Source organism: Hyperolius riggenbachi, chromosome 10, assembly GCF_040937935.1.
Source record: "Hyperolius riggenbachi isolate aHypRig1 chromosome 10, aHypRig1.pri, whole genome shotgun sequence".
In the NCBI taxonomy this organism is placed as follows: Eukaryota; Metazoa; Chordata; class Amphibia; order Anura; family Hyperoliidae; genus Hyperolius; species Hyperolius riggenbachi.
This window is the reverse complement of record NC_090655.1, coordinates 57,876,631-57,894,280: the sequence shown is the minus strand read 5'-3', so window position 1 is coordinate 57,894,280 and position 17,650 is coordinate 57,876,631. Positions and strand designations below refer to the sequence as shown.

At 45.5% G+C, this 17,650-nt stretch overlaps 2 protein-coding genes across 6 annotated transcripts in view; one reads left to right on the top strand and one right to left on the bottom strand.

Annotated features, from left to right (window-relative positions):
• LOC137535952 (glycerol-3-phosphate acyltransferase 1, mitochondrial-like) overlaps window positions 1–15,803 on the bottom strand; it is a 128,843-nt gene extending 113,040 nt beyond the window's left edge. For 2 of the 5 annotated variants that reach the window (XR_011024485.1, XM_068257840.1), the window contains exons 1-2: window positions 15,631–15,802; window positions 13,372–13,729 (exon numbers count right to left, since the gene is read on the bottom strand). The gene's annotated coding sequence lies outside the window, so the exon portion shown is untranslated. Of the gene's footprint in view, window positions 1–13,371; window positions 13,730–15,630 lie in introns of all 5 variants that reach the window. The other 3 variants (XR_011024486.1, XM_068257842.1, XM_068257841.1) reach the window with 3 other exon arrangements.
• The window catches only part of CFAP58 (cilia and flagella associated protein 58), a 95,461-nt gene continuing 93,605 nt past the window's right edge, over window positions 15,795–17,650 (top strand). The window contains exon 1 of the mRNA XM_068257839.1: window positions 15,795–15,861. Within this exon, the coding sequence (XP_068113940.1) occupies window positions 15,853–15,861 (9 nt within the window). The 5' untranslated portion in view covers window positions 15,795–15,852. The remainder of the gene's footprint in view (window positions 15,862–17,650) is intronic.

Here is a 17,650-nt window from a genome sequence, read left to right as displayed (position 1 = left end):
GAAAACTGCAGAAAGCAATGCGATTGTATGTGGGTAAAAAAAAGAGCATTGCGTCTGATCACTATTGTAGGAAAGGGGCGCAGCGACCACAATAATCACAATGCCTCTGCAATTTCCTGATTGCCGGAAAATCACATCTGATGCGACTTTCTGATTGGAAAGCTGTCAGTGGAAAAGGGCTCTTACTGGTAATTTTAAGCACTTCACATCTAAAGGTCTTACTTATAAGTAAAGCGAATATGACATTTCAGCTATGTTATAATTAGCTGAGCAATAACTTTATCAACCATCGTCTCCCAACAGTTTTTATAAAATTTTAAAGAAAAAAAGTAGAAGAAAAAAAGAAAGAAACATCCGTTTTCCTCAGTTTTAATCTTATGAAAGAAGATGAAGCCAGAACCATGCACATACTATTAGTATTATTTCTCTTTATTAAGACCGGTACTTCACATAATTACAGCAACCTGTCGGAGGGTGTCTTATAACCTGGACAGCAACCAAGAAGGTGAGAGGCTAGCGGTGGTGGTGTAATAACCTACACACAGGAGGAGGTGATTTGAACTTGTGGGTCTATGCCTTTATTGCTGTCTGTGTTTGGGCAGCCAGAATAGATGGTGAGGACCTGTGAGACTCTATCTGTGGTTTAATCACTGTGGGGGTGTCTGCTTTACTGTTTGGGCAGCTTGGAGTGAGTACTCACTGCACAAAGTTTTTTTCTGCTGTCTGTGGTTCGGCAGTGGTGGCACATAGTGAGGACCTATGTCAACTGAACGTTGGTGGATACATTTAGTGAATGCAAGGCACCGGGATTGATTTATTTAATGAGAGACAGGCTATTGAAACAGTATCACACTATGTTTTGTTGTTTCTCCTTTTTTTATGAATGATACAATTACGGAGTGGAGGAGATACATGTGAGCGCAGGATTACTTTGACAGAAATTGGATTACACACTACATGCTTGGTGACTGATTCTGCGATCCATGGACACGTAAATTGATGAACTGAGCCACCTATTCTTTGTTATAACTTTTTGTATATATATTGTTTGTAAATCTGGGAGTGTACCAGGAGTGAGGGAGCGCACTTTTTATTGAGTGGGTGTCAGTGTTTTCCCCAGAAATTATTTCCAGCCAAGTGGCATGAAATAGTAGACGGGTAACATGACAAAGTAGGTGGGTGGGGAGAGATGAGAGAATGCAGGGCCTGTGCTTCTGTGAGTAACTCTGCTTACAGAATAGGAGGAGGTGAGCTGATGACAGCTGGGTGCTCATCAAAACTAGCCGGGTGGAGCACCCGGCTAAAAGAGTCTGGGGAGAACACATTTATAGTGTCCAACATAGGTAATTAAACTACCCTACACATTCACAAATTCAATCACAACTATCCCTTTACAGCCCACTGTGTGGACCTGATGGGGCGCTTATCTCCTTTTATGCTAAGTAGGGGTGAGGGTGGACCACAGTCTAGCATCAGCCTATGTTGGTGCGAGGCAGGAGGAAACCGCCGTCCGGCAAACCCCCTACTGCCGCCTCTAGCGAGATGCAGCTTAGTGATGATGATGTCACCAGGACGTGATGGGGAACCGAACTGCAGCCGCAGGGGCAGCTGAAGCACCGTCTCCTGCTGACCACTCAGAGGCAGAATGTAAACAAACCACCCTTTGTGTTGTGGAATGGCACATGTGTGAGCGCCCTCAGTGGCATCCCCTGCCTCCCCTAGGCATAGGTCTCAATGCAGTCTCACCCAGCAATCAATATTATGCAGCCATATGTTCATGTCACAATTCATGGTGATATTTGATTCTGAAAAAAGGTGGCTTTTTGGTACAGTGTGTACATTTCACTTAGAATTGAGAAATGATTACAAATATATTTAATGGTAAAAACTAGTGGGAAAAGGCAAACCGGGAAGGTTAACTAATCAGTTTATTAAGTAGAGGGTGTAATAAAAGTGAGTGTGGTGTTAAAAATGTGGGCATGGTTAAACCGTATACAGTTATTCCTGCATTACCATTATTACATTTTACCCTATTACATTTCCCCATTTGAACCATGGTCCCCCTCCCTTAAACAGATTTCCTTTGTGGCCTGCGGTGTCCCTGTATGCTCCCCTGGTAGGGCCGGCCAAAGTTCTTCAGTACCAGAAATTTCAAAGTGTGCCCTCCTGCCCCCCAAATTGTGCCCACTCTACTATAGGTAGTAGATGTGTTCGCAGCGTGGCTGGATAGTGTACTGGTTAACTGCTCTTCCTCTGAAACAGGAGACCTATGTTTAAATCTTTTCTCTGCTTGTTCAGTAAGCCAGCACCTATTCAGTAGGAGACCTTGGGCAAGATTCCCCAACACTGCTACTGCCTATAGAGTGCATCTTAGTGGCTGCAGTACTGGCACTTTGAGTCCAAAAGGAGAAAAGCGCAATACAAATTTTCTCTGTCAGTATTAAGTATTGAGGCCACCAATATTAGGTCCGCCTCAAAGCCAGACGTTCCCCCCAGTATTAGGTCACCCCCAGCATAACCCGGTGCGTCTCCATTATTGTCACCCCCAAACTCATATATGTGAACGCTGCTGATAGGTGAGTGAATGGACGCTGATAGGCAGACGGCTGCATGCTTATGTGTGAGTGGCTGGAGGCTGGTAGGTGAGTGAATGGGGCTGATAGACAGACGGCTGCATGCTTATGTGTGAGGGGCTGGATGCTGATAGGTGAGTGAATGGGCGCTGATAGGCAGACGGCTGCATGCTTATGTGTGAGGGGCTGGATGCTGATAGGTGAGTGAATGGGCGCTGATAGGCAGACGGCTGCATGCTTATGTGTGAGTGGCTGGATGCTGATAGGTGAGTGAATGGGCGCTGATAGGCAGACGGCTGCATGCTTATGTGTGAGGGGCTGGATGCTGATAGGTGAGTGAATGGGTGCTGATAGGCAGATGGCTGCATGCTTATGTGTGAGGGGCTGGATGCTGATAGGTGAGTGAATGGGTGCTGATAGGCAGATGGCTGCATGCTTATGTGTGAGTGGCTGGATGCTGATAGGTGAGTGAATGGGCGCTGATAGGCAGATGGCTGCATGCTAATGTGTGAGTGGCTGGATGCTGATATGTGAGTGAATGGGTGCTGATAGGCAGACTGCTGCATGCTTATGTGTGAGTGGCTGGATGCTGATAGGTGAGTGAATGGGTGCTGATAGGCAGACTGCTGCATGCTTAAGGTGGCCACACACCTAACATTTTTTTAAATATCTGTTCAATTTAAGAATTGCAATCAATTTTTCTGACTGATTGTAACAAATTAAAAAATATGACCAATGTACCACACACCTGTGTTCAATTTTTCCCCAATTATGATAAAAATGATTGGAAACTCTAAGAAAATTGCTAGGGTGTGTATATTAATAAACGTACAATCCAACACACACCATACAATCTTTAGAGAAATTGAACAGAAATATCTGGCATTCCGGATCGATTTAAATCGAAAAAAACGGGAATTCCGATCGGATTTTTCAGTCGAATGAAAAAAAAGCTTTCGATTTTTTCGAGAGATACGATCGTTTTCATCGAATTGCTGTAAAATCGGATCATTTTATTGTATCGTGTGTGGCCACCTTTATGTGTGAGTGAAGGCTGATAGGTGAGTGAATGGGCGCTGATAGGCAGATGGCTGCATGCTTATGTGTGAGGGGCTGGATGCTGATATGTGAGTGAATGGGCGCTGATAGGCAGACGGCTGCATGCTTATGTGTGAGGGGCTGGATGCTGATATGTGAGTGAATGGGCGCTGATAGGCAGATGGCTGCATGCTTATGTGTGAGGGGCTGGATGCTGATATGTGAGTGAATGGGCGCTGATAGGCAGATGGCTGCATGCTAATGTGTGAGTGGCTAGATGCTGATATGTGAGTGAATGGGCGCTGATAGGCAGACGGCTGCATGCTTATGTGTGAGGGGCTGGATGCTGATATGTGAGTGAATGGGCGCTGATAGGCAGACGGCTGCATGCTTATGTGTGAGGGGCTGGATGCTGATATGTGAGTGAATGGATCAGGGAGCAAATGTCGTCAGGGAGACTTCACTGGATCCATCTTTCTGTATTGTGAGGCGAGTATGTAGCTTATGTCTTCTCTGGCTATTCCACGGATAAGGAAGTCACATGACTTTATGCCTGATGGGTGACATCTTTGCCTGGCCAACCTGCCCACAGCTGCTGGTATTTTACAATAATTTCCACGGACACCGGCAGGGGTATCTCAGCTGGCATGTCAGAGCCTGGGGTATAGGGGAAGGTTTTCTACCAACGGGACCGCATTTCTGGAAAGACCAGAGGGGCGAATGGACATGGGAGAGGGGCTGCTACAAATGGACAGGGTTGCTCTTACGAGTATACTCGTTATTCAAATGAGCTGTAATTGCTGTAGATGGGCGGCTGGATGCGGAGGGGTTAATTACCCATAATTTCGCCATCCACCCTGTGTTTCAAAGAGCTTGCACGCATCCTATTGGTCGCGTTGCAAGCCTTACGCTGGTGCACTTCCTCCTTCAAGCCGGAAGGAGGAAATGCGCCGTAATGAGGCTTGCAATGCGACCAATAGGATGCGTGCAAGCTCTTTGAAACGCATCCAGCCACTCAGCTGCGGCAATTACAGCTCATTTGAATCACGAGTAATCACTTGTGATTACTGGTGAGAGCAACCCTGCAAATGGAAGACATACCTCCCAACTTTTTAGAAGCAGTAGTGTCGTACCATGTTAGCCATCAGTAAAAGCAAGAAGTTTTGAATCAGGATGATACCATGATGCTTCGAAGAAAAGCAGCAAGCTTTCGGCAATGAAGCCTTTGTCAGACTGATTCCTGAATAATGACAAACTATAGAACACAGCTTATATAAAACACAGACACAGAACATTTATATCGCGCTTTTCTCCTGACGGACTCAAAGCACCAGAGCTGCAGCCACTAGAACGTGCTCCATAGGCAGTAGAAGTGTTACGGAGTCTTGCCCAGTGACTCCTTACTGAATAGGTGTTGGCTGACTGAACATGGAAAAAAATAAAAAAATAAAATAAAAAGAGTTTCACTTACATGGGGCTTCTACCAGCCCCCTGCAGCCACCCCGTGCCTGCGCCGTTATGGTACGATCCTCCGGTCCCCCGCAGTAGCTGTAGGGGGACCGGATGATCGTTCAGTGATGACGCAGGCCCAGGGCTGCTGCAGGGGGCTGGTAGAAGCCCCAGGTAAATAAAACTATTTTTTTCAGTTGAGTTTAGGTGCCCTGTAAGGACTAATTCACAGTAAGAGTGAAGTGAAAAAAATCATCGCTCCTCAAAAGCGCTTATAAAATTGCCCAGAAAGCGATTGTAAAAGCGTTTAAGGGGCTTTTTCCACTACACAGCTGAATCGCAAAATCGCAAATCGCTGGTATTTTTTAAATCGCTAGGGTCGTTACTTTATCATAGAAATCATGTAAAGCTGTAAACCTTAACATCTTCAATAAAGCAATTTTGAAAGAAAAGAAAAAAAAAAAAGAAATCATGTGAAGTATTTTCCACTACAGTGATTCGATTTGGAAATCGCAATCGCTTTCTGGAGTGATTTTTAGAGTGAAAATGCAATGCAAATGAAAAATCGCAATCTTTGGCGATTGTGATTGCTAGTGGAAAAAGGGCCTTTTTGCACTGCACAGCTGAATCGCAAAATCGCACATCACTAGGGATTTTTAAATCGCATTGGTTGCTACTTTATCATAGAAATCATGAGAAGTATTTTCCACTATAGTGATTCAATTTGCAAATCGCAATCACTTTCTGGAGCGATTTTAACCTCCCTGGCGGTACGCAGTTTTAGAGGCTGCATCCGCGGGAGGATTTTTTAAAATAAAACTTGCGCTATATGCTTAGGCTAGCACTTCGCTAGCTAATTATGTCTCCCAAGCCCCCGGCATCCGATCGCCGCCGGCAATGTTTACCCCTCCTGTGATCCCGTGAGAGCCGCAGCTTCACGATCCAGCTTCACTCGTCGCTATTGCGACGATCCGACATGACATCATAACGTCATCACGTCATGCGCAGTCTCGATCCTCCCCATAGCGAAGCCTGGAGCCGATTGGGAGGCTGCACCATCGCGGGATCCCTGGGGGTACGTATCACGGCGGTGATCGGGGGCGATCGGTGGGGACCGGAGGGACTTGGGGGACATAATTAGCTAGCGAAGTGCTAGCTTAAAGAGGAACTGTAACATCAAAATGTCCCCTGGAGGGTACTCACCTCGGGTGGGGGAAGCCTCAGGATCCTAATGAGGCTTCCCACGCCGTCCTCCATCCCTCGGGGGTCTCGCTGCAGCCCTCCGTACAGCGGCGACGTAAATATGTACCTTCCCGGCTCCTGCGCAGGCGCTCTGGTGGCTGTCGGCTCCGAAGTAGGTGGAAATACCCGATCGTCGTCAGGTCTGCGGCGCCTGCGCAGTAGAGCGGACCCGACGGAGATCGGGTATTTCCGTCTAGTTCCGAGCCGAAAGCAGCCACAGCGCCCCCGCTGGAGCCTGCAAAGGTAAATATTGATTTTACAGTCTGGTCTGTCGCCGGCTGTTCGGAGGGCTGCAGCGAGACCCCCGTGAGACAGAGGACGGCGTGGGAAGCCTCATTAGGATCCCGAGGCTTCCCCCACCCGAGGTGAGTACCCCCCAGGGGATCTTTTTGATGTTACAGAGTCTCTTTAGGCATATAGCACAAGTTTTATTTAAAAAAATCCTCCCAGGGCCATGTGATCCCCTGCGGCGGCTAGCCCGACCCTAGGTCAGGCTTACCGCCAGGGAGGTTAAGAGTGATAATGCAATGCAAATGAAAAATCGCAATCTCATATCAAAATTAATGAAAAATCGCATTCACTGGCGTTTGTGATTTCTGATTGGGATTGCTAGTGGAAAAGGGCCCTAAAAATTACTCTATACATCGCTCAACGCTTGTGATATCGCTGGCGATTTAGAATGTGAACAAGGCCTTATGCTGAGAATACACGGTGCATTTCCACGGCTCGATTCTGCTGCCAGATCGATTCCCTGCTCGACCCCATGGGCGATTCTCTTATCTTCTGCTCGTTTTCCTTATCTTTTTCCATTGTCCCCCATGTGGTATCGAGCACGGAATCGATCCGGCGGGTGATCAGACATGTCGGAAATTATCAATCAAGCCATCTAAATGGCTCAATTGTGTATTCCCAGCATAACTTCCTCTTAGGCCCCATACACACATCAGACCATAGTCTTTGGAAACTGAAAGATCACAGACCAATCTTACCACCCTTCATGTAGTATGAGAGCCATACCTACACAGTATTTTCTATGGAGCTGAAGCCCCCATCAGAAAAAAATCTTTGCAGGATCCTGCACACACAGATGCTGTACAGACACAAAAGATCAGTATCTGCAAAAGATCTGTTCCTGCCAAAAATCCATTCCTGCAAATTGCAATGATAGTCTATGAGATCTGCAGATCATCATACACACATGATTTAACTGACATTCATCTGCAGATCTGATCCACCAGGATGGATTTTCAGATCTGCGGATGATTGCTTGATCTGCAGATGAATGTCAGTTAAATCATGTGTGTATGATGATCTGCAGATCTCATAGACTATCATTGCAATTTGCAGGAATGGATTTTTGGCAGGAACAGATCTTTTGCAGACACTGATCTTTTGTGTCTGTACAGCATCTGTGTGTGCAGCATCTTGCAAAGATTTTTTTCTGATGTGGAGTTCAGCTCCATAGAAAAGACTGTGTAGAGTATGGCTCTCATACTACATGAAGGGTGGTAAGATTGGTCTGTGATCTTTCATTTTCCAAAGACTTTAGTCTGATGTGTGTATGAGCCTTGAGTCTTACAGGCCAGGAGATTCTGAAGACAAAAACACAGTGATGCACTGCCACCCAGTGTACTAAAATTAGAACTGCAGCTCTGAAAAAAAATCCACATTTTTAATTTCATTTAGATTTGTGTAAATGTAAGTTACAAAAATGTGAGGATTCATTACTCAATATTGTAAATTTCTTGACAATGCTTTCCATTGCTGTATCTCAGCAACAAAATGGCTGGTGAGGGAACACACACTACACTGCCATGAGCTTGCAATGGAAAGGTAAGGAGAACAGCCAACAACCCAATATTCATCCAACATCCCTATAGTAGCTGTCCAAGCTAAAATCAAAATCAAAATTCACTTACCTGGAGCTTCCTCCAGCCCTTGGCAGCTGTCCTGTGCCCTCGCCGCAGCTCCGGTGGCTCCCGGTCTCCTCCGCTGCAGAAGCCGACCTCGCCAGGTCGGCTTCTGGGTCGGCTTCTTGTGCGCTCCACTGCGCAGGTCACGTGGTCCGGCCGACATCATCAGGTACGTACTGCGCAGGCGCAGAACTACTGCGCCTGCGCAGTACATAAATGATGACATCGGCTAGACCACGTGACCCGCGCGGTGGAACGCAGAAGGTCGGCTTCTGCAGCGAAGGACACGGGGAGCCACTGGAGCTGCGGCGAGGGCACAGGACAGCTGCCATGGGCTAGAGGAAGCCCCAGGTAAGAGGATTTTTATTTTGTATTTTAGCCTGGAAGTATCCTTTAAAGTGAACCTGAAATGAGAGTGATATAGAGACTCCCATATTTATTTCCTTTTAGTTGCCTGGCAGTCCTCCTGATGATCCTAATGCTTCATACACACTTGAGATAAAAGTCTTTGGAAAAGGTAAGGTCACAGACCAATTTTACCCCCTTCCATGAAGTATGAGAGCCATACTCTACACAGTCTATTCTATGGAGCTGAACTTCCCATCAGATAAAATCTTTGCAAGATGCTGCACACAAAGATGCCTGTACACATTCAAAAGATCATTATCTGCAAAAGATCTGTTCCTGCAAAAGATCCATTCCTGCAAAATGCATTCATAGTCTATGATATCTGCAGATCCTCATACACACCTTGTTTAACAGACTTCATCTGCATATCTGGCAATCATCTGCAGATCTGAAAATCCATCCTGGTGGATCTGATCTGCAGATTATTGTCTGTTAAACAAGGTGTGTATGAGGATCTGCAGATCTCATAGACTATGAATGCATTTTGCAGGAATGGATCTTTTGCAGGAACAGATCTTTTGCTGATACTGATCTTTTGAATGTCTACAGCATCTTTGTGTGCTGCATCTTGCAAAGATTTCTATCTGATGGGGAGTGCAGCTCCATAGAATAGACTGTGTAGGTATGGCTCTCATACTACATGGAAGGGGGTAAAATTGGTCTGTGATCTTTCATTTTCCAAAGACTTTTATCTCAAGTGTGTATGTAGCATATGTCTCTCAACCGTTTAGCCATAGACTCTGAATAAACATGCAGCAGATCAGGTAGTCTGAGTCAAGTGACTGGTTTTGCTGGTTCATATGCTTGTTCTAGGTTTTTGACTGAGACACTACTTATGCCAGAAGATCAACAGGACAGCCAGGCTACTGGCATTGTTTACAAGGAAATAAATATGGCACTCTCCATATCCCCCTCACCTCGTGTTCCCTTTAATGGGAACCTAAACTGAGAGGGATATGGATGTTTCCTTTTAAACAATACCAGTTGCTTGTCAGTCTTGCTGATCTCTTTGACTGCAGCAGTGGCTGAATCAGAGCACCTGATCTGCATGCTTGTTCAGGGGCTGTGAATGAAAGTATTAGAAACATGGGATCAGCACGAGAGTCAGGCAACTGGCATTATTTTAAAAGGAAAAATCCAGATCCTCTTCAGTTTAGGTTTCCTTTAACCTCTTTGGCGGTTATCATGTGTCAGGCTCAGGGTGGAAAAAACAAGCCAGGAGCGGTAGCCCCGAGCGTGGCTCGTGGTAGCTGCCCGGAGCCTTGTGCGGAGCATAGCGTGCAGCGGGCGCCAGCAGCCATTCTCCTCTCTCCTCGGAATCTCTGTATCCCTCTGGGTGAGATCATCGTTTGTCGTCATGACCACAGTCAGTGATCTCACAACAGGGTTACAGCGCCACCCGGAGGACGAAGGGAGAACTGCAGCACTGGATCCCAGGAAGGTAAGTGCTGGACTTCTGTACATCTCTCTAGCAGCATGATGTTTCCTAATTTTATAGTCTTAAAGCCTGCAAAAAAATTGCACTGCTTTTAGACCCTAAAATCCGGAAAGAATCATACCGCCAAGGGGGTTAAAGTCTTGCCTTTTTCAAACAGTTACTATACAGGATCATTAAAAAGCTGATCAGGCTGTCTTATACCACGTGCGATGAGCTGGGTCTTGCGAGTACTTTCCAGTTATTTGCAAACTGTAAAATGCAAGGATATCAGCAGGAAGATGGAAACCACGGAAACCCTTCTACACTAGTGTGATCCAATATCGATCCAATTCTGCCTGATTGCAAACATCGACTTCCTGATGCATTTATTTGTGCTTGAGTTTCTTTCTACAACGTAGTGAAAATCCCAAAATGCAATAAAAGACAAAAAACAAAGACTTGCAGTGTAAAAATCGCAATGAAATGGCACTGCATTTGTGATTGTGTTTTGGAGTGTAAAACAGCCCTTTCTCTTCCCCACTTAAAGGATACCCAAGGTGACATGTGACATGATGAGATAGACATGGGTATGTACAGTGCCGAGCACACAAATGACTAGGCTGTGTTCCTGTTTTTTCTTTCTCTGCCTGAAAGAGTTAGATATCAGGTATGTAAGTGGCTGACTCAGTCCTGACAGGAAGTGTCTACAGTGTGACCCTCACTGATAAGAAATTCTAACTATAAAACACTTTCCTAGCAGAAAATGGCTTTTGAGAGCAGGAAAGAGATACAAAGGTTCAATAGTTCATAGATTTTAGCTCTAGCATACTTCAATGAATGTGTAATTGAGCAAACACAATAAAACAGTTAAAATTTAAAAAGTAGTTTAAAACATAACATAAAGCTGGAACATCTTAAAAAGTCATTTTAGGAGAAGGAAGATCGATACAATTGTTAATTTCACTAGTTTATTTGCGCCTCGGGTGTCCTTTAAGGGCTGGGACCCACTCCAGGCGCTTTGCGGCACTCACAAGTTCATGCCGATTCCTGGACTGTTTGCGATTTGGCTACTGTAGCCGCTAATGCAACCACTCAGGGATCGCTCACAAAATGCTGCAAGCAAGCTAATGGGACCGCCCCTATTGGGATCCAGTGGCATAGCGCTTCGCCAAGCGCAACAAAAGCGCTCCTAGTTGGCCCAGCCCTAAAATTTCAGCGACAAATTAACTCACTTTCATGAAAAATACAATTTAGATAAGGTTATCAAACTTTCATGCAAGTAATTTTTTTAAATTGTCATTTATTTACACTACGTTAGGCATGGGGTAGGAGGGGTTAAAGAGAACCAGAGATGAAGCACCCTCTTGTATTTTACCTTATAAATCAGTGGGAACATGACAGTAAGCACCTAATCTGCCCTTTGTTTCATTGTTCTCTGTGTAATCTGACTGTTATCACCCCTGATAAGAATCCCAGACTGAGCAGTCAGGCTGCTCCATCTAGCTTTGCTACAGAAAGATTATAGCTAAGTCTGTCTTCTGTGGTGTCATTTCAAGCCCAAGCCTGCTCCCTTGTGGCTCTGCTATAATGACTCAGCAATAATCATTCCCAGCAAAGCCAGATTTAATTGCTCAGTCTGGGATTCTTGTGACTGCTGATAACAGACACTTTTAGCAGTGAGGATGAAACAGAGAGCATGGTAAGGGTTTTCTCTAATGTTCTTACTGATATACATGGTAAAATACACAAGGGTGCTTCGTCTCTGGTTCCCTTTAAAGGGAACCTGAGACGAGATGCGTCCATACTTACCTGGGGCTTCCTTAAGCTGCCTTAGGGTCACTCGTCCCTCGCCGTCTTATCGGGTGGCTCTGGTCACTGGCAATTCAGCCCGAAAGCCTGGCCGAGTCATGTTTCTTGGCACATGCGCGGCCCGGCCGACGTGTTCCCACGTCGCGCTCCCGTCCCTGGGAGTGTTCTGAGCCAGAGCAGTACTACTGCATAGGCACAGCTTGCTCCCAGGAATGGGAGTATGACGGGTGTGTGTGCTTGGCCAGGCCGCCCGCGCATGCGCAAGGAAGGCCGGGTTTTCAGGCTGAATTGCCGGGAACTGGAGCCACCCGGGGAGATGGCGAGGGACGAGCGACCCTAAATGGTCTTAAGGAAGCCTCAGGTAAGTATGGTACCTGAGAAACTTATCATCTCAGGTACACTTTAAGGTTTAATTTTCCCAAGTGCCCTTTTTAGACATACGCCCCCCCCCCCTCCCCCCCCAGCACCCTCTAAGCCTGTGGAAGTGGCATTGGTTTAACCCAATGACTTTTGTATCACCCATGTAATGATGGCAATGCCGCTGTAAAGTTAAGCACTCTGTACATGACTGCAGTACAGTACATCCTGTCTTCCACAAAGAAAACAGCTACCGTGTTTCCCCAAACATACATTAATGTTTGCTCCAAAAGCTGTATACACAACTAATGGAGAGGCATTAACCTACAGGTGCTCACAGTTATATCAAAACAAATTACTATTAACAACAATCACTATACAAAAGTATACATTTATTAAGTGTTGTGATACATCTAACCTACAACTTTTAAAAACATCATGAGATGGCCATCCCCTCACGCCAATCCACAACACACAACCATCCAACTGGCCAGATACGAATGGAAGGTGAGCTCACACTATATGGATAGAAAATGGGATAGCAGGGCAGTCCAAAGCAAAGCAGCTTAAAATGACATAATGACTGATGGAGTGAGACGAGGCAAGAAGGAGAGGTGTTAGTATGCAGGTGCACAGCATAGCGTGTCCACTATGGCCATGTCCAATCACAGATAACTGGCTAACTTAATCAAGTTCATAAGACAACCAGGTGTCTGTAAAGTATGAAACCACAGTATGGGCCCGTTTCCACTATCGCGAATCTGCATGAGTTTCCTGCATGCAGATTCGCATAGCCAATACAAGTGAATGGGCCTGTTTCCACTTGTCAGTTTTCCTGTGCATTTTTCTGTGCAGGATTTTTCTGCACGGCAGAGCAATCAGAATTCGCTTGCGTGTGGAATGCAAGCGAATCGCCGCTAATGTATTTAACAGGGAATTCGCATGCTGTTTTGGTATGCGAATTTTCATGCTAATTTGCATGCGAATTCGCATGAAATCAATGGAAAAGCACACCGGCATTGCCATGGTTAAATTTGCATCCATGCGAATTTTGATGCGAATTTGAACGAAAATTTGCATGCACACGCATGCAAAATTCGCATCCGCATGCAAATTTTGCCGCAGCGTTTTCGCAACGCAATAATGAAAACGGGCCCTAACTCACCTCTCCGTTGTCATCGCTGGATCCGGAGCTTGAGAAATCCAAATGTGGCAACATGTACCAATCCCGTATTGTGACTGTGTGGCTGTAATCCAAATAATGCTGAGACCACCAAATAGTGTATAAAGCTTCATCTCCTATGCGAAATCAGAGCAGCGCGTTGTCCAGAACGGGGGCAATCTGAAACTATGTATGCCAAAGCGGATCCATTCATTGGGGAGTCCTGCTATGTGTCAGGCAGTGGGTGAGGTCCGTGGGAGGAGACGGCGTCTCATGGAGGCACAACCTTCTGCTCCAAAAGCTGTGTTAGGACCTATTATCATGGGGGTGTCGTTACCATGAACAACAATCTACATTTACTCTACAAAAACATAAATAAATCATAAAAAAACATATTATTATTCAATCCATCATGAATTTCATGTGACTTTATTTCCTTCTATATGTACACCAATCTTAATTTACTGCACTAGCCAAACCTAAATGTGGTCACACACTATACAATTAAAAGATCAAATTATTCACCAATTCGATAATTTCGATTGGTTGTCCCGAAAAATCGAGAACTTTTCTTTGTTTTTCAATTGATAAATCCGATTGAACTTCCAGTTTTTTTTTTTTTTCAATTTTTGGAAATTGGACATGTTGGAAAATTCAGACTAACTTTATCAAGAATTATATGGTGTGTGATGGATTGTGAAATTGTATTCAACCAGAAAAGTGTATTCAACTATTCAGTATATTTTTATCTCAATTATTTACACCAACACATTTTTAAGAGCTTTCAATAGTTTATCTTGAAATTGAGGCAATCTCGAAAATACATGTGTGGTACATTGAATATTCTGATTGAAACCTCCGATCAATCAGAAAATTGGATCAAAATGCTCAAATCGAAACAAAATTTTAAAAAAATGTATGGTGTGTGGCCACCTTTAGGCCCTGTATAGATTTAATCAGTTGCTCTCAGTTAAAACTGAAAGGACAACTGATTTTCAAAGTAATTCCCACATTTTCCTATGGCACAGTTCCCACTATACTTGTTTTAACTGATATCTTTTTGGGTAGCGAGAATTGCATGAGGCAGGGAACACACTTGACTTTTTTCGTGCGCGTTTTCTGCACAGAAAAACTGAGAACTCATGTTAATCAATGGGCTAGTACACACTTAATATGTTGTTCGCGCGCAGAAAAAAACCTGACATTCTGCATGATGACTCTGCACATTTTGTCAGTTTTCTCTATCAATTACATCAGCTGCTGTGAAAAAACGCGCGCATTTTCCTGCATAGAAACACACTTGGTGTGCAGAAAAAGTATGCAGGAAAACGCACGCAGAAAACTGAAAGACAAGTGTGTTCCCTGCCTAAGTGTTTTCCATAGCACATAGTGGAGAACGCATATGCGATTCTGCCTAGTGTGTTCCAACCCTTCCACAATGCACTGCTATGGAAAAAACTCGCACTAACACATACCAATACATTAAGGCCTCTTTCACAGTGCGACGTTAAAGTCGCATGTTACAAAATGTTTCAACGCAGACTAACGCACAATAATAGTAAGTCTGTGCGACATTCACAGTGCACACGTTGCGTTTGTGTGTAGCGTTATTAGAAAGTACTGCATGCTGTGCGTTATACACGTTATTAGCTGCGTTGGACTGTTTGCACATGCTTAGTAATGACGTGAAAGCATCCTTTTCATTGCCTGTATGCTCTACTGTATGCGATGATAATGGGGCATTAAGTTGGGGCGTTGCGTTGTAATTTGCGTTGCGACTTTAACGTCGCATCAAAACGCAACGTCCCATTGTGAAAGAGGTCTACGTGTAAAAGGACCCTTATCGTTTTAGGTCGCCTCGTTTTTTCTTTTTTTTTTGGGGGGGGGGGGTTGCTTTCCATGGTGGGTTTGTGACAATGTACATAGAAATGTATCATCACAGGTGCTAGAGGATTTGGGGTTGGGGACGCATCTTTTTTTTACCAAAGTTTTTGCTCTCTAAAAGATGTCCCTTTCTGAATTCAGCAACCAATACCAATTCAAAGTTTGGGATGTAAAATAATGAAGCCCTGAACAAACTACAATAGTAGCGTTTTGTTGGAAGGGTTGCAATAGGCTGTACCTACAGTGTCACGTTTTTCCAGCTACAACTCTCCTCCTTACAATGGTATAAAGTTGACCACCCGGCTTGGTACATATATTGGGGGCTGTGGGAAACTAGTGGGGGGATTCGGGGAACCACATGTGATCTTTCTCACTTACCACTTCCTTCTTCAGAATCAGACCTCAGGACAAAGGAAGTGACGGTATCTGTCAATAGAAGCAAATTATACAGCAAATAAACAAACCAGTTCTACCAGTAGTAAAAATGGCCGCGGCGGCCTCTGTGATCTGTTTGGGCATGTGCGGAGGTGCACTACGCCTGCAGTGGCTGGTTGCTAGGCAGCAGATAGGACGCGCCGCGCGCAGAGAAGGGGAGCCAGGATGGCAGAGGTGAGGCTCAGCACTCCCGGGATACTCCCGACTGGTGTGTGTGGGGAGTGAGCAGCACGTGTACCAGCGTGCGCTGCCACTCTATGTTACAGCTGGGCGAAGCTCTGGCTGGCAGGGCATGCTGAGAGCTGTAGTGCCATAAGGGCTAGAGGTATCAACTGAGAGAGGACTACAATTCCCAGCATGCTTTATGTGTCCATATCAAAGCTGTGTACAACCCTGTGTCTGGCAGGGCATGCTGAGAGCTGTAGTGCCACAAGAAGCAGGTTCCAGCTGTAAGAGGACTACAATTCCCAGCATGTCCTGTTTGTACCTGTCACAGCTGTGTACAGCCTCTGTCTGGCTAGGGATGCTATAAGTTGTAGTGTTACAAGAAACAGGAGGCCCAGCTGATAATAGACTACAATCCCCAGCAGTGACGTAGCTAAGGAGTTGTGAGCCCCGATGCAAGTTTTACATGGGGCCCCCCAAGCACTCTATACATAACTATTGATACGGTGCACCAAAACCTGCCAATGGCAACTACAATGTCAGAGGTGCAAGAAGGGGATGGGGAACAGTGTGTTACTGATTACCACTATTCAAAGTATCTATAGAAGTTATTATGAGCACAGAGCAATAGAGAGCTAATACTGCAGTTGAGGGAAGGCCCTTCGGGGCCCCTCTGGCCCAAGGGCCTCAATGCGGTCGCTACCTCTGCACCCCCTATTGCTATGCCCCTGAGTCCCCAGCATACCATGTCTGTCCCATTGTACAGCCTCTGTCTGGCTGGGCATGCTATAAGTTGTAGTGTTACAAGAAGCAGGAGTACCAGCTGAGAGAGGACTACAATCCCCAGCATGCCATGTTTGTCCCTGCGTACAGCCTCTGGATAGCAGGGCATGCTGAGAGCTGTAGTGCTACAAGAAGCAGGGGACCCAGCTGAGAGATGACTACAATCCCCAGCATCCCCTGGTTGTCCATGTCACAGCTATGTACAGCCTCTGGATAGCAGGGCATGCTGAGAGCTGTAGTGCCACAAGAAGCAAGGGTCCCAGCTGAGAGAGGACTACAATCCCCAGCATCCCCTGGTTGTCCATGTCACAGCTATGTACAGCCTCTGGCTGGCAGGGCATGCTGAGACTTGTAGTGCCATAAGAGGCAGAGGTGTCATCTGAGAGAGTACTACAATTCCCAGCAAGCCCTGTTGTCCCTATCACAGCTGTGTACAACCCTGCGTCTGGCAGGGCATGCTGAGAATTGTAGTCTTACAAGAAGCTGGGTGCCGGCTGAGAGAGGACTACTCTTCCCAGCACACCCTGTGTACAGCCTCTGTCTGGCAGGGCATGCTGAGAACTGTAGTGCCATAAGCGGTAGAGGTGTCAACTGAGAGAGAACTACTATTCCCAGCATACCCTGTTTGTACTTGCCACACAAGCCTCTGTCCAACTGGGCATGCTGAGAGTTGTAGTGCCACAAGAAACGGGTCCCAGCTCAGAGAGGACTACAATTCTCAGCATGCCTTTTTTTGTCCATGTCACAGCTGTGTACAGCCTCTGGCAGGGCATGCTGAGAGCTGCAGTGTCACAAGAGGCAGAGGTATTAACTGAGGGATACAATTCCTAGCATTCCCTGAAATTCAGTGTTAAATTTTAAACGAGGATATGGTGAAATATTATAAATGTATGTTCAGTACAATGTAAAACAAGAGGTCGTGACGTACCTTACTTCAGAAGAACATGACAACACACAGAGCATTGTCCTGTTAATAATAATATTGTAAAATGGACCATACATGTACAGGATAAAT